This window comes from Stegostoma tigrinum, chromosome 11 (genome assembly GCF_030684315.1).
Source record: "Stegostoma tigrinum isolate sSteTig4 chromosome 11, sSteTig4.hap1, whole genome shotgun sequence".
Classification (NCBI taxonomy): domain Eukaryota; kingdom Metazoa; phylum Chordata; class Chondrichthyes; order Orectolobiformes; family Stegostomatidae; genus Stegostoma; species Stegostoma tigrinum.
The window spans coordinates 52120196-52146272 of NC_081364.1; the positions used below are offsets into that span (position 1 = coordinate 52120196).

A 26077-nucleotide genomic window follows, 5' to 3' on the forward strand; every position below is an offset into this window, starting at 1 on the left:
CTGGAGCTGCTGCATGTTAACACAGACTGATTCATCTGCTGAAGAATTGCAAACAGAGCACCGTTCCATTTTTGCTGAGCATGTCCATTTCTAACATTGTGCAGGCGATTCCTTCACTGCAAGAGCTGAAGATGGCCGAGCCTAGTACATTGCCTTGAATAACTCCTGCAGTGATGTCCCAGACTGGGACGACCGGACTTTAAACAAGTAAAAGCTACTCTGTATGACTTCAGCCAGTGGAGACTTTCCTCCTGGATTCCCATAGATTGAAACATTATTAGGGCTCCTCTCAGACAAATGTGCTTTAAGTCAAAGGAAGTTTTCTTTTACCCTGTTCGGGTTTTTTGTCCATGAATGAACCAGGATTGTAATGAGGTCTGCAGTTAAGTATTCTTGGCAGAACCCAACGTGAGAACCAGTGAATTTGTTATTGGTGAGCAAGTGTCAGATAGTAGCATCATTGATAACACCTTTGATCACTTTGCTGATGATTGAGAGTAGCCAAATGGGACAATAATTGTTACATTGGATTTGTCTTGCTTAAAGACCCAAGCAATTATTCTTCCACTTTGTAGGAAAACTAGCATTATTATAGATGTACCTGAACAGTTTGGCTAGAAATACAACCACTTCGGAGCGCAACTCTTCAGAACCTCAACCAGGACATGAGCATGAAGACAAATGACAGTCTCTGTGTACACTGCAGAAGGTTAACTCCTAATTCTAAGTGTTCTGATTCTGTTGATACACCTTCAATCCTCCCCAACAGATAGATGTCATTCTTAATACTTTTATTTTTCTCCCAGTTTCTCACAGCATGCTCGCTCCTATCTTCTGATATTTCGATGGGATTCAGCAGACTATTGAACGACAGACGACACAACGGCTGCACCTTCTCTCACCCAACAATCAGACGTGTGCGTACCAAATAGTTAGTAAACCCAGAAGATTTCATTCTGCCTGCCTAGCCGCTCCCTGCTGAGCCCAATATTGGATCCCTGGCCCAACAGCAGCTAAGATCGGCTGACTTCATAAAGCGTTATAGGAAAGGAAGCTGCAAATTTTTATAGTTTCTGGCTACCATTGTAGCTCGATCCAGAAAGCTCTATTCTGAGTGTTATTTGATCTCTGCACTTGAAGTGCTGGTAGCTTTGAACAGTCGTCTCATCAATGTCACGCTGGCATATTGTGACGCTCTAAATAAGCAACGCAATGCAGCAGATCAGACTAAAGTTTACCAGATTCAGATAACCTGGCCAGCAGAAAGTTAATGTTAGTCAGGAAGATTGCATTCACAGGCATACATCCTGAGATGGCAGCATGGCAAGACTCAAACCAGTCCAAACCTAAATTTGCAATTGAGATGTGCTGACTCTGATTCGTGTTGTGAATTCAGCCAATCACCTGAAACAACGGATGCTTGGAATTGCATTAGCGACAGCTTTCTTTGTAATCTACCTCGTTAGATGTGGAATATCCCACCACTGGAGCAAGTGGGTCTTGAACTTCAACCTTCTGGCTCACAAGTAGGAACATTACCACTACACCACAAGAGCCCTGGCATCAGCTGAATTTATTGGAGTATTTGGTCTACCAATCTCATTATTCAATGCCATTATTCAAAAGTGACCCTGTTCAGTTGTAAAGGAAGGAAGGGTATGTTACCTCATTGTAAAATAGCATCTGATATCTACTATTCTATTGCAGGGGAGTTAGTTGGTTAGTTTGTGGGTGATGTCAGTATCCAGGATGTAATGAAATGATTGTCATAATGATTTATACTGTATGTTAAAACAGACAAAATTGTTCTAATGAGTGGCAATAGGAGTTTAATATGGATAAATGTGAGGTGCTGCATTTTGGAAAGACAAATCAGGGCAAGACTTATACACCTTAATGATAAGGTCCTGGGAAGTGTTGTTGAACAAAGACAACTTGGAGTGCAGGTTCATAATCCCTTGAAAGTAGACTCGCAGGTTGATAGGAGAGTGAAAAATAACCACTCCGAAGTCTATGTGGTTCAAACAAGCCCCAAGTATATTATTTGATCATAAATAAGGGATAAGCTCTTATTGATTACCCAAAGCATTTGTCAAAAATACTGAGTTTGCAGCACACAGTTATAATTCTCGACTTCATGCAGACCATTGTTATTCTCACCCTTCAGCCTTGGATCTGCTAGTTTCCTTGGTAATTCAAACACCTTGTCTGTTGTTTATCTCCTTGCTCTTTGTAGCAATGAGTGATATGCTTATACAGGCTGTGAATGCTAAAACTTGGGAAAAAAAGATCGAGTATAATCATATCATTTATTTCAAGATAATCACATACTTTAATTTTAATCATAGTAATAGTAGGGTCTTCATTCCCACCTCAACACAAATGGCTAGGTTTATCATTACGTTTACACTCTCAGTGAAAAATGGTGACTTAATTGTTGATATCCAGCTGTCATTGGAAATAAGAGTTTTCAATCTGAGGGCTTCAAGCTATAAATGTTTTATTTGTAAACCTCCTTGGACCTCGCTGGTCGGTTAATTATAGTGATTTCAAAATTAATAGTTTATGACATAGACATGATTTCCTGTCATTGAATTTGTAACGTACCTGGCTTGACAAGAAAATGACACCATTTGTGAGTATAAATTATGATAAATTAACGTAAACAATGGATAGAAAGTGCCACTATTGAAATAGCTGTGGCATTACACTGATTGACACTATTAGCACCTCATGGTATCTGTCACCTCTGTGAGAATAAGGTTCCAAGCAAGGATTGGCTGAGGGGTAGTTTGTTGTTAGCAATCCTTTTTTTGATCTGTACTTTGTCCAGAACCAGCCTAATGATTAGTGGAAGAGGATGGGCCACCATAGAGTCCTTCCAGAAGACTAATTACTAGGATTCTTGAGAGCTATACCCTCCATAGGCTACTGTAGCACTTACCGTTTAACACACCAGCCTGTGTGTGACAGTCTCAGAAGGGATGGAGTTCAATGTCACGGAAACATTAACTCCTTCAAAATCAATACCTTGCACAACAATACAACCAGATCTTCCTGTTGAAATGCTGCAAAAAGTTGACTTTCATCCCACTTCTGACATTATGATGGAGGGGAAGTTCTTTTGACCTGGTCAAATGGGTAGGTCCCAAGATGCCATCATCACCTTCCCAAAAGCCTTGCAAAGTGCTGGGAGAATTGGAATCAAAATCATCAACTAGATTAGGTTGTAGCATAAAAGAGAATCACAACATAATGAATGTCCAGCAGCAAGAACTAAAAACTGCTATAAGTGTGGCCAATCAGGGCTCTTCAGAAAATATTGCAAGTTAACAACACCTTAATTACCTCACAAATAAAGAAATATCCCGCAAAATGGAAAATTTCCAGAGAGGTGGAAATCATGCAACAAGGAAAAATGTTCCTAAAGTTAAAGCTCCGGAACAAAAAGTGAAGACAGTGGTTCTACTGACACTCAGACGGAATAAAATAGATTCTGGACCATCGGTGTGAAAGTACAAGGCTTTGAAACAGAATTTAAACTCAACATAAAAGTAGCTGTCGCAATACTGACATCAGCTACCTGTGGTTGAAGTCTGTAAGAGTCAGGTCAATAAACATGTAGGCCCAGGGTCCAGAAATCACAGCACTTCAAATGTCTTGGCAAATTACCTTGAGACTTGGCCACAGCTCATGGAATGCCAGTAAAGTATTATACATACTGAGAAATCAGACTCTCATTTTTAACCAGAACTGAATGTATTCAACTAAGTCTCCTACAAATAGTGAATACTATATTTTAGAATGAATGAAAAAGGGAATTTCAAAAAGAATTTCCAAAGCTATTTAAAATCTTGTAGAAGAACCATTACAATACTCTGCAAGAAAATACTAAACTCAGCTTGCTTATATCACAGCGACAGAAACAACACAATGATAATCAAGGGTGGTCACTGTCCCCAAGGCACGAGGAGAACAGAATTGATAAAAGATTCTTCCAAACAGTTTGTTTCAATACATTGTTTCAGCTTTTTGACAAAGTTGAACCTCAACTCATCAAAGTCAATAATTTTGGAATCACTGACTTTTAAAATGAACCTTGGAAGTTGGGAATATATTTTGCAGTTGCTTCTCAATGAATGCTTACTTTTTGACTCTGCTTTCACCAGTTTCGCATTTGCCCTTGTGCAGTATATTACAATATTTTATCAGGAAATATACTATGCCATTACTTTCATTTGGTCACATCAGAAATGAATCACCAGCACTTAACTCCCACACTTTCATTACCAAGGACTACATGATGAAAAAACTGGAAACCTCCTCTGCAGGTTAAAAAACAGGAATGCTATGTTTTGATGAGATTGATAGCACTAAACCAGTTTTTTAAAGGTTGCAAATTTAATGAGCATGTCAATTTTGTTTCAAGCCATTTTTACCTGACAACCATGCGTATGTAAATTAATGTGCTGATATCCTGACGAGAACAGGGAATCCATTCAATAATATAGCCACTTGCATTATACAAACATTGTTTAATATTCGTCATTTTATTTTCCACATAAAGAGTTACCAGCAGGGTTTCCGTCAGCCAGATCTTGCCTGCTGTTTGGAGGGCCAGCAACAACCTTTCCCAGGGAGACCTACCAAACCATAAACCAAACAGGCAGCAGTGAGGCCACCAGCAAGCCTTCACCTGAAATCAGGACCCCAGGGCAGAAATCTGACCTACCAAGAGATGCCAGTCACTCAGGAGACAGTGACTCTTGTGCCCAGCAACGCTGCAGGGAAGACCGTGGCTGTTTCAGGAGAAACCTTCACCTGAGCCCCAGGATTGTGAAGTAACCTTGCGATGGGGTAACCCTAAACCTAAACCTAACCCTAACCCTACCACAGAGATTGGTAATGTCAGGAGGGGTTTCGTGGAGTGGAGGTCATTGGTAGAGGAATCGGCAGCAAAGGCAAGGGGTAGCTTTCTGTCAGGGCCTCAGTTCCTTTGATTGAGGGACCTCCTCTTATTGGCTGGCAAGCCAGCCACACAGTTTTAGCTGTCATGCACAATGCTTAGCAAAAGGCTTGCCTCCAGCCTGGATTAGTCCTGGCACAGGCTGATTAAGCCCGCAGGTGATCATAAATTAGCTACTTATTGGTCTCAGTTGGGCCATTCCTCTTTGCTGCTCCAAGTGTGTAATAACATCTCTGAATAGCTTGTTTAGAAAAATAGTTTGAGCTATGATCAGTCTGGGAAGTAGTCTCCCCACCTCGTTCCACTTACTGTCACAAAATCACGGAATTGTTCAAGCACAGAAGGAGGATTTTCAGCCCATCGTGTCTGCATGAACATTTTAACTTGGAGCCAGTCTCCTGCCTCTTCCTAGACTGCCCGAAACACAGATACAAATGGATGGATGACCTGCTCTGAGAGATTTACCAATGCCACACACAGCATGGTCAATAGGAATTACAAACTAAACATTTTAGGAATTATTATTACTCCAAGTTTCTCCCTGACCTATGGTTTTGCAAATTAATTATACAGAGTTCAAACGAGCCGTTTTAATTAGTGTCTTACAAAAGTAATTGATTATAGCTATACAAAGCAAACTACTGAGATGTGGTGTGATGTGCCTCCAGAACAGGTGGGACATTTGCCTTTTGACCCAGATGCAGGGACACTACAAGACCCTCAGGCAATCGATTGTATGATTGGCTTTGTTTAGAACATTACATTCACTGTACACTACAGGTTTCTGGTCAAACATCACAATCAAAGGCTTTTCTGTTACCACTTATGCTCAGAGAGTTCTAACATATTAGCTCTGGACAAGTGGAAGGAAACAGTGCTGGATTTTCATTCTCTGATGTTAACACCCAAAGGGAATATTTTGGTTGTCAGACTAAATCAAAGCAAAATGCAACGTTATAGTTTACAGTTTGGGGTCTCCACATGAAAAAATGTTCAGGAAAATATTCTCAAGTATCTTGCTCTTTCTGCAGCAAAGATTGCTAAATGATCTTTTTCTTTAGAAGTAATTATGGTCTTCAGATGTTTTCATTTCGTCTAAGATCACTTGACAAGTTACACTCTCCTATATGCAGAGCCACGATTTACGAGAATGGTTTCACAAAGAAAAAAAATTCAGTTTTGAGGATAGACTGAACACGTTGGGACTAGTCTCCTTTGAAAGACCAGTGCAGACATGATGGCTCAAATAGCACCCTTCTGTGAATCTAAGATCCTGGCAAGTGCAACACCTGAAGTGAACGTGGATTGGATCTTTGGCTGGAATATGGGTGAGCCAACACCTTCCTCTAGTTCCGATTATCTCAGACTCTCAGCTCAGATTCCTTTAGAATCCTAGAATTACCACAGTGTGGAAACAGCCATTTGGCCCATCAAGTCCACGCCAACCCTCCAATGAGCATCCCACCCAGATCCACCCCATCTCTGTAACCCTGCATTTGACATGGCAAATACACCTAGCCTACACATCCCTGGCCACAATGGCAATTTAGTATGGTCAGTACACATTACATGCATATCTTTGGACTGTGGGAGGAAACTGGAACATTTGGGGGAAACCCAAGGGACATGGGGAGAATGTGAAAAATCCACACAGACAGTCACGAGGGATGGAATTGAACCTGGGTCCCCAGCGCTGTAAGGCAGCAGTGCTAATCACTGAGCCACTGTGCCACCTTGCAATATAAATCACAACACCCGTAACTCTAAGAGGTTAAGTTTAATCTCTACCTCTTGGGGAAGGTTGCCCATCCATTGTAGAAACTGTGTGAGTGCCATCTCATTGATGGGCTCTACAATGGGCAGACAATCCATTTTCCCAGATCAATGCTTGAACATCAGAGTTGAAAATGACACTGACTTATAGACCACACACATTGTTACGCTCTAACTGGATCAGTGCAATTCCAAAAGACACGCTGAATTTTCATACAAAATCCAAATAATTGTCAGGTTGTAACAAATAAATAAAATGAAACTTTGATTTGCCCAATGATGATGAGTCTCAGGGTCAGGATATTTGGGGTGGAGGGGAGCATGATGTTTGAGAAAAGCTTACATCATTCATCCCTTCTGGCTTACCTTTGTTCAGAATATCAGATAGAGAGAAAACTTAGCGGAAGTCATACATCTACTTTATAAAAATTGGTTTTAGAACATAGAAAAGTACAGCACAGTACAGGCCCTTCAGCCCACAATGTTGTGCTGTGAAATAATCCTAATCCAAAACTAAAATAACCTAACCTACAACCTAACCCTCAATTCACTGCTGTCCGTGTGCATGCCCAGCAGTTGCTTAAATGTCACTAATGACTCCACTTCCACGACTACCACTGGCAAAGTATTCCATGCGCTCACAACTGTCTGGGTGAAGAACCTCCCTCTGACATCTCCTCTATACCTTCCTCCTAACACCTTAAAACTATGACACCTCTTGGCAGTCAATACTGTCCCTGGGGAAAAGTCTCTGGCTATCGACTCTATCCATGCCTCTCATTATCTTGTACACCGTTTGCAAGAACGCAATCACCAAAAACTACATTACTTTGCTCATGAAAAGATGTCTAATTAATATTGGAAGTTGCTGGTAATAAATTCTAATTGTAGCTAGTTTTGAACAGTTTATGTCCAAAGGAAGCAATGATATGAACATTAATGCAAAAGAGAGTTGACTTAATCCCATTGGACATACAGAAAAATAAATTGCTGGTTAACAAGATCTGAAGTAAAATATTAAGCTGTTGGTTTTGAGAAAAGAAAACTAACGTTTTTTTGCAAGGTTTTCTACTTCATTTGAGTCTCCATACCGATAGTTAAGATGTGTAACAATGTCTATATTAATGTAATTCTTACATCCATCAATTAGCATACCTTCAATTTTGTAGCTCACAAACTCAAACCCATTTAACAAAAAGCCTGTTTTAAGCAATGAAATGGCAACATTGCAATTCATTCATGTGACTGTATTGTAACTCAACTGATGGTCAACTGGAGATTAAAACGATTTTGAGCTAGAGTTCATAAACTGTCTGGCTATTACACAGCACTAGCGGATGTTCAACAGAATTTAGCAGGGTACGTGAATCAGTGCAAAATACTAAAATGGATGGCATTGCTGCTTGGAAGAGCTCCAGATGTAAATGTCAGAAGACCCAGGCCCATCCAGCAGGAACATCTTCTTTGTGTAATAACGAGGCATTGTAGGCCTGTCACATTCTATGTAAAGCCATCCATGTGCTCTGTGCATCATCACATGGTGTCATGAGCAATTAATGTAATCTTTATTCAGTACTAAAGCTTCACAGGGCACATACCACAGCTTGCTGTGGACTGAAGAGAGAAATACTTGTGTCAATCAGTGTTGTAATTGCAGTGTTTTGCTTTGTTAATTTATTTTATAAATTAGTGAGACTCTTAAATACTTGTTTTTTGGCTTCTCCGTCCCAGGTCTTTGCCATTTTGCTGAATTAGTAAAGCCTTGGTTCTGTGGAAGAGTTGTCAAGGTGCCAGAGCTGCGTGTTTTCACATCTCCTGCCTGCCTGCTGCAGTCTGTGCCTCCTCGCACATTGTGCAAGCAGCTCCTCTTGCAGAAAGAGAACAGCACGGGGAGCCCAGACAGAAAAGGATATTGTTCAGGGGAAACTGCAGCAGAACCTAAAGAGGAGTGAGCAAAACCATCAACATGGGAGCAGCTCATGGTAAAAAGGTAAACAGTCCTTTGTTCGTCATCTTGATTTAACATTTTACATAATGAAAGAGGGGTCAGAACGCTTAGCAGCACATAAAATATACTAAACTACTAATATTTTGTGTGCTGGCTGTGGATAATTGCCTATATTGAGTTAAGTACCAACTGCTAAGAAGAACTGAAACAAACTGATTGTTGTCTGAAAATAGAGAAATGGGCTGTGGGATTGAATTGCTTTAAGTATGTTAAATTTAAATGATTAACAGATATGAAGCATAGGTTTATTTATGTTATTCAATAAAAGCGTTAATTCTTTTCTGATCTATTTGTTTCCTCACACTTTCCCTTATTGCCTGGTTTTGTCCAATGAAACAGATTGGGAAAATCTTACCCGCAGGAAAGATTGTGGCTATAGAAAAGCCTGAGTTAGAATATTAATAATCTAACATTGGACCTGTACTAGCAATTCTAATCTTACTGGCATAGATCTTGCTACAGTAGATCCTCCCACAATAATGTGATTGTAAGACAGTGAGTTGTTGACAAAAAGGGCAAGAGATTCTGTTAAGTTGGTTGCTGCCCTTTAGGCCAGTGTTAGGATGGTATAGCTGCCCATAGGTTGAGCAGAATTAACTATCAATCCTTTCTGAAGTTCAGATGTTGACTGAACACGGGATCAATACCCTAGAACATACACTGTCAAAGGGTAGATGACTGGGCAAAGTACTAGAGTGGTTCATGCATGTGAATCTGTACCCCGTGAGTAAGTAATGTCTTCAGGGGAAGTGAAAGGGAAAACTGGCAGCAAGTATTTCTCCTATTTACTTGGCTATATTCTATGTAATTCAAAAGCTGAGTGGCTGTTCTTTATGTTCAAAATGTATCCATCTTCAGCCAGATGTGTCGAGTGAATGATCCATCTCAGGCTCCTCCTGACCTCCCCAACATCACAGGTGTTAGCCATCAACCAAATTGGTTTAGTCGATCAATATCACTTCAAACGATATTGCGAAACAGAGGAAAACAATGAAGTGCAAAGGCAATGAGCCCTAACAATGTTTATGCAAAAGTACTGAGGTCTTGTGCTCCAAAACTTGCTAAGCCAAGCTATACCAGTACAGCAACAACACTGGTACCTGTCTGGCAATATGGAAAATTGCCCAGGTATGTCTTGTACACACAAAGGACAAATGCAATCCGCTCACTAATTTGGAGAAAATAAGGACTGCAGATGCTGGAAGCTCGCTGATACTCAGTTTACAACTCATTTGCAACACAGCCTACAACACATTAACTACAGCAGTTGAAGAAAGCAGCTCACTACCACCTTCACAAGGGTAATTGGGAATGGTCAATAAGCCAACAGCTTAGCTAGCAGCACGAACAGCCTCTGAATGAGAGATAACAAGATGCAGAGCTGGAAGAACACAGCAGGCCCAAGCAGCATCAGAGGAGCAGGAAGGCTGATGCTTCAGGCCTAGATCCTTCTTTGGAATTGATATCTGAAGAAGGGTCGAGGCCTGAAACGTCAACTTTCCTGCTCCTCTGATGCTGCTTGGCATGCTGTGTTCATCCAGCTCTACACCTTGTTCTCTCAGATTCTCCAGCATCTGCAGTTCCTACTATCTCTGAATGATTTTATTTTTAAAAGTTAATTGTAAACGGTTATCTATGCAAAGTCAATGAGTCATAATAATTATTATGAGTGAGTATTACTCTCATAATAGTTATGAGAGCACTTGCTGTTTTCATTTCTTAGAGCCAGTTGTAATGGCCCTATCACCCCTATTGAGGTCAATTAATTCGACACCCCTCGGACTGAATATTAAGAGTCTTGTGGTGCAGTGATAGTTCCCCTACCTCTGAGCTAGGAGGTCTGAGTTTAGGTCCCACCTGCTTCAGAGGTGTGTCATAACATCTGTGAACAGATTGACTACAAAGTGTCTCAGACTGACTATTTGATAGTCTTGGTCCATCAGGAAAGATTAAAGAGGCAGGGCTCTTTTCTCTGGAGGACAAAACTGAGGCATGACCTAATGGAGGTCATTAAAATTATGAAAGGATTTAATAAGGTGTAGAGATAATGGCTATACCTGACAGGGTGAACTGAACTAAACACCATAAACATAAAACAGTCATAAATAAATCTATTAGGAATTCAAGGCAAACTCATTTTTATAGTTATGAATTCAGCATATCCCCAGACTTGTCTTGAACAATTCTATGGCAAGACATTTTGTGAAAATAAAACTACCTTGCCGAATTGTTTGAATCTGTACAAACTTCTTTAAGACCATGATGCATGATGTTTTAAAAGACAGAGCACTGTAATTTTATTGCTGATTCATTGGGTTAGCATGTTGTCTTTTCACCTCTGATATTTTGGCTTAACTCAAACTCCAAGCTATGTAAAACTTTGCTTTCTTAGCCAGCTACAGAGTGTTCTAACTGAAATTACTTTGGACGGTTTTGTTCCCGTTCCTAATGGATATAGCCCCACAATGTGAGAACAACTGTAACTTGCCAAATTGGTGTTTCTTATTCAGGGCAATTCCAGTCAAGACTTTGAGAAACTAAGGCATCACATTTAAAGGTAAAGTCACCATCAAACTACCAAACCATAGGGCTGCTCTCCCATTAGAGGGGGACAACTGCTGGTGGTTTAATCTTAGGGTTACCACACCTTCAGGCAAGGGGAGAGGTTGAGGAGGAGAATCCTTCATGATAACGTCAGATGATGCAGGAATGAAACCCACACCATTGATGTTATTCTGCATTGCAAGCCAGCCGTCCAGCTGAGTTACTACTGCAGTCAGAGTCTAGGATTACAGAACTTGTTCTGGCTCGCAAAAGTAGCTTTGCTTTGCACCTATGCCTGATTTGTGAATGTTTGTCTGACACTGATGCTTGGAGCCAGCAGGGAAGTTTGTGTTTTGGTTAGCAACATTGATCATGCTAATTTTGTCAATCACAAGTATTTATCAAAATATTCCCCTTTTTTGTTATAAACTAAAATTGCACACTTATCAGTGCTTCTCCTAGAACTGCTCATTTTAGTACTGTCCCTGTAGATATTTTCGTCCTCTTTCTAATTGTATTTCCATGAAGTATCTTGAGATATTTCTGAGTTAAAGGTGCGATATAAATGTAACTTTCCCTGTAGATACTTTTTGTTGGGAGTTTGCTCTTTTCTGGAGAAGATGCCTGCCTGAATTGCTGCAGCCCTTGGGATATAGGGACACCTAAGATGCTGTTTAGGAAAGGAGCTGGTGACCATGAAGGAATGGCAATATAGTTTCAAATCATGGTGATGTGCGGCTTCCATGAGGACCTGTATGTGGCAATGTTTCCATGCATTTGCTGTCCTTGTTCTCCAAGTTGGTGCAGATCAAGAGTTTGAAGATGCTAATGGAGGAGCTTTGGTGAGTTACTGCCATGTATCTTGTAGATGTGAAAGCCTTGGGGCTGCACTCATCCAGGATTTTGGAGAGTATTTCATCCTACTCCAGACTTCTACTTTGCACAGGGTTTGTTAATCACCCCAGAATACCTGACCTCTAACCTGCTCTTGTAATCATTTATATGGATGACTTCTGGTCAATGGTTCCTTGCAGGGTGTTGAAAATCAGGGTGGTTGGATTCTCTCTTGTAGGGAATGCTGTTACCTGACACTTGTGTGGTGTGAATATTACTTGTCACACTTTCCAGCCCATTCTGATATTGTCCCGTACTTACTCATATGCACAGGGACTGTTTAAGAATCTGTGTCATGAATGATGCTGAACATTGTGCAATCATCAGTGAATGTTCCCACTTCTGACTTTATGATGGAGGGAAGGTCATTGATGAAGCAGCTGAAGATGATTGGCCCTAGGACACTATCCTGAGGAACTCCTGCAGAGATATCCTGGGGCTGAGATGGCTGACCTCTAACAATTACAGCCATCTTCCTCCATGCCAGGTCTGACCCATGAAGAGTTTTCTCCCTGATACCCAGTGACCCCAAGCTTGCAAGGGCTCCTTGATTCCACACTCAGTCAATTGCTATCTTGATGTAAAGTCCCTCTGACTTCATCTCTGGAATTGAGCTCTTTGTTTGGACCATGGCTGGACTGAAAACCAAAAGAACTGCAGTTGCTGTAAATCACACACAAAAGCAGAAATTGCTGGAAAAGTAACGTGAGGAACTGTGAAGAACTGAGACCTCTGAATTGAGGAAGGGTCACCAGACCCAAAATGTTAACTCTGATTTCTCTTCACAGATGCTGCCGGAACTGCTGGGTTTTTCTAGCAATTTTTCTTTTCATTTTTTTTAAGGCTGTAATGAGATCAGGAGCTGACCGGCTCTGATGGAACCCAAGCTTAGTGTCTGTGTGCAGGTTATTACTTCGCGAATGCTTCTTGATTACATGCCAACAATGCCTTCCGTTAGTTTGCTGATGATCGAGAGGATGACAAGTGGCTGTGTTGGATTTGCTCTGCATTCTGTACTGGACATACCTGGATAATTTTCCACATTGTAGGGTAGATGCCAGTGTCGTAGCGGTACTGGAACAGCTCGGCTTGGGGTACAGTTAGTTCTGGAGCATGGGTCTTCAATGTTATAACTGGAATGTTATGACTCATAGCTATTGCAACGTTTTGATATCATGTGGAGTGACTCAAATTGTTTAAAGACTAGCATCAGTGATCCTCAGGACCTCAAGCAGAGGCTGTCGTGGATCATCCACTCAACATGTCTGGCTATAGATGGATGCGAATTTTTCAGTTTTCTCTTTTGTACTGATGTGCTGGGCTCCCCCCTTATTCAGAATGGAGTCTCTTTCTCTTCGTTGGTTGTGAATCTTTTTTTAATTTTCAAGGTGCTCTCAATTCCAAAAGTTATTTACATTTAGGCCGGATCTAGTTTGTGAATTAAACCTAAGAGTTGATTTAACCCCCTCCTGCCATCATGCCCACTAAGGATGTTAAAACTGAGTCACTGCTCTGTCCTACAGTTCAATGATGCACTCACCTTGATGGTATTTGAACAGTTTTGGGAGGGTGCTGGCCCTCACTTGTTCAGTTTGAGACAATAGTGATCTTCCAGGCCCAATAAGGAAACCTAGGGGAGAAACAGAAATTGCTGGAGAAATTTATCAGGAAACCTGGGCTTCCCTACCCTAAGCTTTCTGCCACCTTACCGTTGTCTCTAGAACACTACTCATTAAATTTTCTTTACTGGGAACTATTCATTTTAACCCTTTGGCGAAGACTTGTTAGTTCTGGTCCACTGTTGCCACATCACAGATGATGGAGCAAACGCAAGTCGGACCTAACTTAATTAAGTGAGACCTAGGACTTACCTCAGCAAGCTGGGTTGAGATTGATTCTCATTTACTGGATCCACGTATGCCTTTCACCTCCAGTGAGGTTGGGGAGCATAATTTTTAAAATTTTGCATACTAACCCAAAATAATGCAATTAATTATCCTTTGCAATGTTTATATTGTGTTGAATAAATTCAAAAAGGAAAAATGTTCAATAGAGAAGAGGCAGTGAAGGGGTGAATTGGATAGCCCTTTCAATGAACGAGAACGGATGCAAGGATCCAAATGGTCACTTTATGGACTAAACCTTTATTGCAGAATAAAATGGATATTCTTCTGGTTGGAGGATGAGACTAGCAATTACGCCATTCACAACTACTATTACCATGTATTCATTGAGCCAATTTAGATAGGTTTTCAAAATGGTTTTCATGCAATTGATGAAGACAAGTGAATCTTTGAATATTTTCTGATTTTATTTTTGTTCACGGTTGAGATATGGGTGTTACAGGATGGGCCAGCATTTATTGCCCATTTCTCGTTGCCCTTGAGAAGAGATGCTAAACTGCCTCCTTGAATCGCTGTTTGATGTAGATATCCCCACAATGCTGTTACCAGTCACGGTCACAAGACAACGAATATTTCCAAGGCCCATTGTGATGCTGGCTTGTGCAGAAAGACATGCAATTTGATTTCCCTGTTTACTTTGGCAAGCCAAAGTTTCTGTTTGCCTCCTGCTTTATATTGAAAAGACAGAAATATTTGACAAAATCTTCTGCTTTTATTGGTAGTGAGCTTGGAGGCAGAAAAGAAATTTCATTGAATGGATAGGTGATGTACTTGAATCCATTGCTTTCCCACAGCCACCATTCGTACATTTTGGGTGGGAAGGCCCATGTTCAACCTCATCAACAATTGAATCTCTTAAGTAGTTCATTAACGATCACTAAGGGCCTCACCCTGACCTACAGCTTGGTTTACTTTGTGATCCTAGCACTCTAGTGGGTAAACCCCCTGTAGGAGCAATGGCCTCCCTGTAGTGCTGCTGAGCATGAGCTAATGATCTCCCACTTGGCCAGCAGCTCTCATTAGGCTAGAGATTCACATTTCCCCATGTCCTGATTTGAGGGAAAGACCCAGTGGCCACCTTGCCATTGCCTGATTAGTTTGTGGTTCGGTTGGCCATCTGGAAAAGAGGCAGCACTGGTCTCTCACCAGCTCTCCACAGCCTAGACCTCTGACACTTCAACAAGTTTCCAAAGCATAGTGTTTCCTGACTCCAGCTGAGGAATAGGTAGTGAAAACCTGGTATTTGAATCTACATTGGGATTTCTGTCTGCAGTGCAACTCAAGTCAATTGAAGGAGTTAAAGGAAGTAATGGATTCAGAGGTCAGATGATGTGTGTGTACTGCTCCAGATTTGTTCCTGTGCTTTGAGGTAATCCAAACCCCATGACTGCATTGCTGCTTTTAGCTTCCTCCTACTTATCCGGTTTTTTTTGCTGAAAGGTACAAATCTAACGTAAGCATGAACTGCACACTAGAAAAGCAAGTAACATTTAAAAAGAAATTGGAAGCTATTATGAGACTCAAAGTAAGAATTCAACAATTGAGGATCAGCTGGAACATGTTTTCTCTCTACGTTACCTTTTTAGCCTATTGTCCCTCTGCAGTAATTTAAAAATATTTCACATTTCACTACTGCAGAATGAATCATCTGTAGAATTATTATATTAGTTCAATGCTCCCATACTACTATGTCTGATTCATGAATTAATCACTCAGGTTATCAAGTTAGTGCATTAAATTGATCTTGTAGATTTTTACTTGGCTGCTTTTTCTAGTTCTCAATCGAAGTCACAACAGTGAGGATTTTTTTTTATTCCAGTGCTTTCCAAGAACTCTGTAGCAGATCTTCTCCCCTCAAAAAATCTCCTCCATTTCCCTTCCCCAACCCCAGCAACTCTAACCTACCCCTCCTCAAGAAACTCCATCCTGCCTGCTCCCAAAATCTCTACCCTGCTCCCTCCCCAAAAACTCTACCGTGCCCCCTCCCTGGAGACTCTACCCTGTCCCCTCCCCGGAAACTCTACCCTGTCCCCTCCCCGGAAACTCCAACTTGCCCCCACCCCCTCTGAAGAAACTCCAGCCTGCACCTCTCCAGAAACTCCAGCCTGACCCCTTCTCCCCTTCCTGGAGAATTCACCCTGCCCCCTCCCCAGAAACTCTACCCCGCCCCCTCCCCCTTTGCCAGAAACTCTTCTTTGCCCGCCCTATGGCTATCCTGAAGTAAGTCAAATATTACCCAATATCAACGCGAGTGTAAGGTTGCATAAACGGCCTTGCCTGGGCTCTTTGCTCCCACACATGCAGACCATCTCTGGGACTCACCATGACTTCCAGTCTAGAGATAATGGGAACTGCAGATGCTGGAGAATCCAAGATAATAAAATGTGAAGCTGGATGGACACAGCAGGCCAAGCAGCATCTCAGGGGAGGGTAACTTCTTCAGGTTAGGCATCCCTGGAAGAGGCTTCGCAGTGAGGTTAAAATAGTATCAGAGATAATGGGAACTGCAGATGCTGGAGAATCCATATCAGAGATAATGGGAACTGCAGATCCCCTCTGATGAAGGGTCTAGGCCCGAAACGTCAGCTTTTGTGCTCCTGAGATGCTGCTGGGCCTGCTGTGTTCATCCAGCCTCACATTTTGTTGTCCATGACTTCCAGTCTACTCCGTTTGTTTCCCATAAGTTGAAGTTAGAAGTCGGGAAAAGAAAGAGGGCAAGAAAGAAAAAAGAATGGGTGGAGCAGAGAAGCTCCAACTGAAGCAACTTACTCTGCCAGCACCTAGCCCTGTGTCTGCCATTTCCCATTGGCCGGTTTGCCTAGGTATCGCTGGTTGTGCGGGTTTTGCCTGTACCACCCTTGAAGGCAATGAGTTCTGGATTCCCACCACCCTCGGGGTGAAAACATTTTTCCACACATCTCCTCTAAATTGCATGCCCTTTATCTTAAAGCTATGCCCCCGATCATTGATCCCTCCACCAAGGGGAAAAGTACCTTCCTGTCGACCTTATCTATGCCTGTCGTAATTTTATACAACTCAACCATGTCACCACTCAGTCCCTCGGGTTCAAGGAAAACCGGCCCAGTCTATCAAATCCTTCATTTCTCTCCAGTTCAGGCAATCCTGGTAAATCTCTGCACCCTCTCCAGTGCTATCACATTATTCTTATAATGTAGATTCCAGAACTTCACAAACTACTCTAGCTGTGGCCAACCAATGTTTTATACAATATCAGTATAACCTTCTTGATCTTAAACTCAGTGCCCAGGCTAATGAAGCTAATAATCCCATTTGAGTTCTTAACCACTTTATCTACCTGTCCTGCCCCATTGAGGGAAGGGTGAACATACCCACCAGTGTCCTTCTGATCTTTAATGTTTCCCATGGCCCTTCCATTCATCATGTATTCTCATGCCTTGTTTGTCCTGCTCAATTGAATTCCATTTGCTGCTGATCAGCTCATCGGAGCAACTGGTCTGTATCCTCCTGTAAACTAAGGATATCCTCGTTACTATTTAGCAACCCACCAATTTTAATATCACCTGCAAACTTACTGACCAACCTTCAAATCTAAATCATTTATATATGGCACAAACGGCAATGGACCTAACGCTGATCCCTGCAGACCCCCACGAGACACAAGCTTCCAGTCACAAAAACACCCCTCGACTATCACCCTCTGCTTCCTGCCAATTCTGCATCTAATTGGAAAAAAATCCTTGCATCTCATAGGTTTTTACCATTGCTAAGAGTCTCCCATGTGAGGTCTTATTTGAAAGCCTTGCTGAAGTCCAAGTAGACTGCTTCAAATGCATTATCCTCCTCTACGTACCTGGTCACCTCTCTGAAAAATTAAATCAAGTTGGTCAGACATGATGTCCCCTTTCTCAAAACAATGCTGACTGTTTTTGATTAATCCCCACCTCTCCAGATGCAGATTAACTGTGTCCCTAAGAATTACTTCCAATAGTTTGCCCACCTTTGAGGTTAGACTGACCAGCCTGTAGTTTCCTGGATCATCTTTTGCTCCCTTCTGGAGTAACAGTATCATATTGGCTATCCTCCAGTCCTCTAGCACCTCTCCTGGAGCCAGAGAACAATTGTAGTGATTTGTTTTTTCAAGTGTAAGATGTCAGCATCGTTTCAACAAAGTGAATGTTGGGGTTAAAAGTTGTTCAAAGGAACAAACAGCTGAACCTTCACTAAAGTAGTACTGTAGAATTTGATTTAATTGCCTTAAAAGTTGTCAGATTTAAATGCTGAACAAAAAGCAATCCAACAAATGGAGCTTATCTTGACAGCATAGGCAATTGGTATTGTTCCAACATTTTAATTGGGAACTTGTAACTAATTTCACTCAATATCGCAATTCTATTCTCATTTTAAAGCAAGATTCATTGACAATGGGATAGTTATATTTATAGACTAACAAAATGGAATAATAATAGTTAAGAAAAACTGCATTGGAATGTAATTTACTTAAGAACACAAGAATTAGGTTCGGGACGAGACCAGTCTGCCCCTTGAGCCAAACCATTTCATCAGAACTTAACTCCACTCTCCTGCCTGACTCCATAACCTCTACTCACTTGTTAATTAAGAATATGTATAGCTCATCTGTGAATTTATTCAATGACCCAGCATCTGTGGCTCCCTGGGGAAGAGAATTCCACAGACTAATGACCCTCTGTCTCTTTAAACTGCTAGTCAGACTGTAAGTTCAGAATTTCAGCTGAGATATTTGTATCTTCTAAAACTCAGCCAAGTATTCATATTGATATTGGGAACAAAAACAGAAGTTGCTGGAAAAGCTTAGCAGGTCTGGCAGCTTCTGTGAAGGGTCACCGAACTCGAAACGTTAACACTGATATTTTCTTCACAGATGCTGCCAGACCTGCTGAGCTTTTCCAGCAACTTCTGTTTCTGTTCCTGATTTACAACATCCACAGTTCTTTTGGTTTTTATTCTTAATGATATGGTAGCCATTGTGGAAATGTCTATGAAGAAATTGAGACCGTAGATCGAAATGATAATTTATTTTCTAACCTGAGCTAGATGACATTTCAATTAAAGCAGGCCAGTGTCGTTGAGAACTTGTCCATTTTGTCATGTTTAAAGGGTAGTTATAACAATTTAGATCATGATACTGAACCAGATCTTAATCAACTTTCAAGAGTATTTATATCTACTCCATCAGTTTGTAATTTCCATTCTGCTGTTTACCATCCATACAACAGGCAAAAAGGGTCCTTTTAAACTCAATGCTAAGCTCTAAAAGCCCTCCTGAATTTGAGATTCCCTTTTTTGTCAATCAACTCAACTCCTTTTCCCATCAGCAAAAATTGGACATGTCAGAAATCGAAGCAGGAGTTCTGCCCATTTATAAACGCCCTAAGTGAGAAAGTAAGTTGTAAACAAGATACAAAAAGAATATAGATAGTTCATGTTTTTTTAGATAAAAACGTGGCAGATATGCTATAATGTGAGGTAGCATGAAACCATCCACATTGGCAGGAAATGGCAAAGCAGAATATTTAAGATGATGTGAGATGAGTAAATGTTGGTTTTCAGTGGTAATTGGGGGTTATGGCAGCCCATCAATCACAAAAAAGTTAAGACTGATGTATAACAAGCAATTAGCAAAGCAAAACCTCAAATGCAAGGGATAGGAGTACAAAAGTAAGATGGTTAATCAATTATTTGGAGATTTGGTAGGGAAGCATTGAGAATATTGTATTCAGCTTTGATCTCCTTATCTAAGGAAAAACATGGTTGCACTGGAGGGGGTGGAACAAAAGATTGACTAGATGCAAAGCCTGTTTTACGAGGGACTAATGAGAATGGGCCTATACACTCCACAACAAAATGAGGAGAGCTCGTAAGAATTGCCGATGCTGGGGTCAGAGATAAGACAGTGTGAAGCTGGAGGAGCACCGCAGGCCAGGCAGCATTGGAGGAGCTGGAAAGCTGACGTTTCAGGTCGGGACCCTTCTTTAGAAATGGCAAGTGATCTCTTTGGCATAGAAAAGGTTCTGAAAGCACTTGACAGGGTGGTTGTTGAGTGGCTGTAACCCCTGACTGAAGCATCTAAAACAAGGGGAAGGAGGCAGAATGGTGCGTGAGTGATCTGCTGGCTCTCACCCTGCGGTCTCATCTGAATCAATCAAGTGTCGGATATCCAATCAGTAGCTATCTGCTGGGAAGATAGTTATCAGTGTGAAGGTGGTCCCAACACCAATCTGTCAAGTAGCCAAGGTTATTATCTTCAGAATGGTGAACAGAATTCAGTAACCGCTACAAATTTAAAGGTCCCCTACTCTTAAAGTTTGCCCAAATAAAGAGATTCAAAAACTGCAGTAAATGTGGTCAAAAATCACAAAGACATTGTTGTTATGTTCACCATAGAACTTGCTGCTTCATGCATAATTTTAGTGACAAGCATTTACTTCGGCCCTTTTGACACCCTTCCAAAACTACCATGAAGCATTTCTAAACATTTTCCCATCTGATGCATGAGAAATGCAGTGGGCCACAAAAGATTGTGTACAAATGGCTCTTTAACAAACTTAATAATTTGTTAAATGGCCATTCAAAATGGCAGTCAAGCTGCTGATTTTGACATTTGTTCATCTTCCATTATATCTGAGACTGGCATGATGACATTGCGTTGCCACCCAATATTATCATACTGTATTTTATATTTGTGCAGGAGGGTGGCACACTCATGCAGTCTCAGAATAAGGAGTTGATCATTTACCACAGAAATGACAAGAAACCTCTTCAGTCAGAGCATGGCAATTTTTGGGTGGGCTTGATTATTCAATTGATTGAGTGTTTTCAGGACCAAGGTCAATGTTGTTTTGGACACCAAAGAAATTGAAGCATTTGGGAACAGGAGAGCAGAGTTGATTTCAAAGTTCAGCGTTATCTTATTGAACTGCAGAAGAGAGTTGTTGGACAATGAGGCATGATTCTGTTCTTTCTTATTTTTTAACACCCATAGCCTCTGAAAGATTGTACACTGCATGTTGTGTTGCCATTGAAGAACATAGTCATGGATATATTAGAGATGGTTTCACAGCGATTAATTCACATCTGTGCCATTGGACTCCAATGCAATTTACAGCCATCAGAACAGCAGCAATGTTCGGGAATATTGACTGAAAAGGGGAAAAAAAAGCCTCTGATGTTGAAGAGGAAACTGCAGTTCCGAGTTATGAAAATAGCAATGAGATTATCAGTTCTCACCATTAATGATTCAATTGGACAACAGCTTCCAGTGACTGCATGTACATAAATTAAGAGTTCATTAAATTGTTTTGGGAGAAGCAATGGTCCTCCACAGGCTTCACTAAATCAATACCTTACCAGGAGGTTAGATTGAAAGTCATAGAAATGCATCAAGTCGCTGTACTTTGAGACCAGATATCCAATAAACAGACCAGGAAATGTATCAGCTTGGCCTGCCGTGTTCATCCAGCTTCACACTTTGTTATCCAGGAAATGTTAGGGTTTGTCTGTGTTAGTGTAGGTAAACTATTAACAGCAAGATACAATTCTTAATTCCTGCCAACAATCTCTCACACTGAAAGTTAACATGCACAAATAGAGACTTCTATTCTTTCAGATTTTAATCTTTGGAAAAACAACTAATTTTTGTTTTACACTTTTTCTTTGTCCTTTATTTCTCTCTTAAGCACGCATTCCCATTTTTATTTTGCTTACTCCACATAATTTGGTATTTAGTTTCCTTTCCAAACCAACATTTCTTGGTTGAGCTCTATGGGAACAAAATTCAATATTCTCAAAGATGGGTGCGGGGATGGTAATGTGAATTTAATCCACTTCACCTCATTGAAATGCAGCCGGTTGGCTAATTTTCCAGACAGCATTAACCACACTGTTTAATAAGTTGGTGTGTCATCAAAGGGAGCTAATATTGTGAGTGGCCAATACCACTTAAAACTAATGTGCACTGCTCCAAGCTAACAGAAACACCTTAAAAAAAGGGAAAGTCACTGTGCGTGGAATAGGTGCTGTATATCGTGGTTGAAAAGGGGCTGACTTAAGAAAGAATGAAGAATGGCAAAGTAAAGCTTCAAGGTTTTTGGGCACTGATTTGGAAGTCTGGCTGAAGCATGTCAAATGAAGGAGACATGTCTTGTGTATTCACAAGGGGGAAGCAGACATTTCATACCTATTCAAAAGATAGAGGGAACAGATAGCTCTTGCAGTCAATGTCAGGAATCAAGTCTTCAAGATTTGGATGCAGAGCCATAATAATGTCAGTGACATTATGTGAATGGTCAAGGTAAGTGACTGCATCTTCAGGGTGGATCAGTGGTTAGCACAGCTACCTCACAGTGCCAGGGACCCAGGTTCAATTCTGGCCCTTATCTGTGTGGAGTTTGCACATTCGCCCAGTATCTGCTTGGGTTTTCTCTAGGTGTTCTGGTTTCCTCCCACAGTCCAAAGACATGCAGGCTAGGTGGATTGGCCATGGGAAATGGAGGGTTACAGGGAGAGGGTAGTGGTGAGTCTGGGAGAAATGCTGTTTGGAGGGTCAATATGATGAAGGGTCTAGGCCCGAAATGTCAGCTTTCCTGCTCCTAAGATGCTGCTTGGCCTGCTGTGTTCATCCAGCTCCACACCTTGGTGTCTCAGTCTGGACTTGATCGGCCAAATGGCCTGCTTCCACACTGTAGGGATTCTATGAAATACTATATTCAACTAGCAACACCACTATCATCAGCCACTGCTGAAATCATGATACCTCCATCACTCAGCAACCAACAATCTTTATCATTCAGGTGTCATCATCACGGTAGAGACAAGTAATATGGTAATTTTTATTTTAAATTGTAGAATTGTGTGTTTTGAATTTAAATTTTAAATTAAACTTTAAATTGGGTGTTTACTGAAAGAATGAAGCCACAAGGTAAACAGCTTAAATCAAATGTATTTTATTTCGTAGAAGTCAAAGAATAAGAAAATTAGTAATTATACTCCATTATAAATAGTCAGTTACATTAAAGATATTACATGTACAATGATCACAGATGCTTTTATTGTAAAACAATTTCTTAAGCCAAGATGAGCATAGAAGGAAAGTTGAATTATGTCCCCAATACACATGCAAGATATTTATCAGAAATTGGTAGTTTGAGCACTTGATCTGAGTACTTTTTCAAATATCTGCTTTCTTGGACTTTCTGCTTACTTCTGGCAGAGTTGTCCCTTCGTACTTCTTCTACCTGTCCAATAATTAAAGACTCCCAGATCCACACCAAGCAACACTAGCATCTTATTCATAGAGACCTTGAGTCAAAACTCTCCTGGTTTGAACATTTTGTAACGTTGGAGTTCTATGTCTCTCTCTTGCTCTTTCTCGCTCTCTCTCTCGCTCTCTCTTCTTCACTTCCCAAGTTGGCTATCCCTGACATCGAGCTCACTGTTGTAGGGGTGGCATGGTGGCATCCTGCCGCAAAGTGCCAGTGACATGGGTTTGATTCCAGCCTTGGGTGACTGCGAGGAGTTTTGATGTTCACCCCAGGTTTCTGCTGGGTGTTCCAGTTTTCTCTCTCCACCCTAAATATGCAGGTTAGGTGGGTTGAGCACTCTAAAATGGTAAATTGTAAAGTGCTGTGGTAAATTGTCCTGAAGGGTCTAGTGATATGTGGGCTGATTGATTTTGAGGTGATCTTCAATAAGTTAACTAGCACTTGTTCAACGGCTGTTCAGAAGATATGGTGGAAGCATTGCTGATGAAATTGCTCTTGTGTCTCTGAAGCACGATCCATGCCTGTTTGCATTACATGACAATAGCTCTATATCCTAAGACTAGCATTGACACAGTAGGTCCCGCACAGTGTGGCTGGTTTCAAAGATATATGCCCAAGAACTCCAAGGTCTAAGTATTCCTCCACATTCTTTAGACTAATGCCATAATGTCTAAAATAAAATTTTTTTAAAACTGCAGATGCTGGAAATCTGAAACAAAAAGCAGAAATTGCTCAGACAAACTCAACACATCTAGCAGCATTTGTGGAGAGAAACCAGAGTGAAATGTTTGAAACCGGTCATTCTTCATCAGAACCATAATGTCTATATTAGACTTACACCCCATCCCCATGGCTGTTAAATCATCTGACTTGTAGTTTCTAGGAATGATTTTAAACCATTTCTTAGGCAAGGTGTTATATTTGACACTTCCCAATCTTCTGACACCTGCCCTCTACATAGGGAAAACTGAAAGCTTACGTTGTTTGATAGCACAGTGGACAATACCTTGTTTTATTTAACTGATGCTGAGAGAGGGTTGATTGGGTGGTCTGTTATCCCGCCTCTTCTCAACACAGCATAACTAGACAAATTTCCACATTGTCAAGTGGATGTCAGTGTTGCTGCTGTACTGGGGTAGCTCACCTGGGAGCACAGCTAGATCCAAAGTACAGGAATTTAGCACTACTAAACAGAGTATTGCAAAGTAAGACAGCAGAAACTGAAGTGAAATGCTGAAATTCAGAGTTCTGTAATCCAAACAGAACTGGCCAGTGTCTTAATGGAACAAGTGCCTGCATTCTTTTCATTCTTCACATGAAGAAACTGAAATTAATTGAAAGTGAAATTGATTAATTGAGATGGAACATTCATGATCTGATCACTTCAATAACAACTGATCTTACCAAATAAATAGCATTACAGAGAACAAATTGAGTATATGTTGAGCCTAAGTCCGCACTAAAAATACAAGTTGAGTTGTGATTAATGTTAATGTACAGCAATAAATTTTTCCAAGTTTTGTTATTATTGCATTCAACTTTTTAGAACAAGAATCATGGAAAGAGAACAACATAAATTGCCTAGCATAAAAGCCACTGAAAACTAACCTGTATTCGCTGGATCAAAGGATATCAGAGAGAAACCAGGAAATATATTCAATGTTTTGAAGATGTTTCAGAGAGGACATAGTTTTTTTATGAGTAATTAATCAGTAACAGGATGGCTTAAACTCGGGATTAATATCAGAAAGAAAACAGGGAAAATTAGAAATGTGACTTTCATACATCTTTTTAGGATAGGCAGTACATTATCACCAATAATTATTTGAAGTTAAAATGTGATATTTAAGGGATTAGAAAAGCAAAGAGAAATATTAAAGGTACAGAGAAATTAGATTACAGTAGTTAGCTTTGATGTAGAGCAAGCTCTGGCAAAGGCACAATGAGCAATAAAGCTTCCTTTTGTGTTGACATTTTTATGTGGGTGAGCCGCAATGAAATAACTGACTGATAGAATGTCAAAGGAATTTTGCCACAGTGCATTATTTCAGAGGAACCTACGTCCGCGGTAACAGCTCAGTAAATTAGAAGTGTAACACTATGACCGATAATAGCACAAGGAATATCATTTTGTTCAGACATTCTGGTGATTTACACTACAGTCTTGTTATCATGAATGCTGCAATAAATTATCACCTCAGGACTGATAATGACCACAATGGGCAGCAAATAATGTAGTTTCTGAGCTATAATTTTGAGTAGGAATGTTCTTATAAACTGGCAATGAGTTTACAGTGATTTCAAGTATCAAGGTGAGGAACTGAAAGAATATTGAACAAACATTTTAAGGTGATTGGTGGAGAGATGTCAGAGGTAGGTTCTTTACACAGAGAGTGGTGGGTGTGTGGTAGTAGAGACAGATACATTAGGGACATTTAAGTGACTCTTGAATAGGTACATGGATGGTTGAAAAATGAAGGGTATGCAGGTTAGTTTGATCTTTGAGTAGGATAATTGGTCAGCACAACATCATGGGCTGAAGGGTCTGTACTGTGTTGTACTGTTCTATGTTCTGTGTTAAATGAATTAGCCCATTTTTTTAGGAGGAAAGTTCTATGTTTTGTAATTGCAATTATTATTAAATTCTGCTTGGTATTGATTAAAACTGTGTTTTGCACTATATTGTCCAAATACACTGTACCTTAGT

The 26077-nt window shown here is 40.7% G+C and overlaps 1 protein-coding gene across 3 annotated transcripts in view; it reads left to right on the plus strand.

Moving 5' to 3' along the window:
- The first annotated feature begins 6252 nt into the window (after positions 1–6252).
- The window catches only part of LOC125460126 (protein FAM107B-like), a 183758-nt gene continuing 163933 nt past the window's right edge, over positions 6253–26077 (plus strand). Inside the window, exons 1-2 of one of the 3 annotated variants that reach the window (XM_048547236.2) lie at positions 6253–6294; positions 8471–8729. In XM_048547236.2, the coding sequence (XP_048403193.2) occupies positions 8706–8729 (24 nt within the window). In that variant the 5' untranslated portion in view covers positions 6253–6294; positions 8471–8705. Of the gene's footprint in view, positions 6295–8450; positions 8730–26077 lie in introns of those variants that run through there. The other 2 variants (XM_059649649.1, XM_048547240.2) reach the window with 2 other exon arrangements.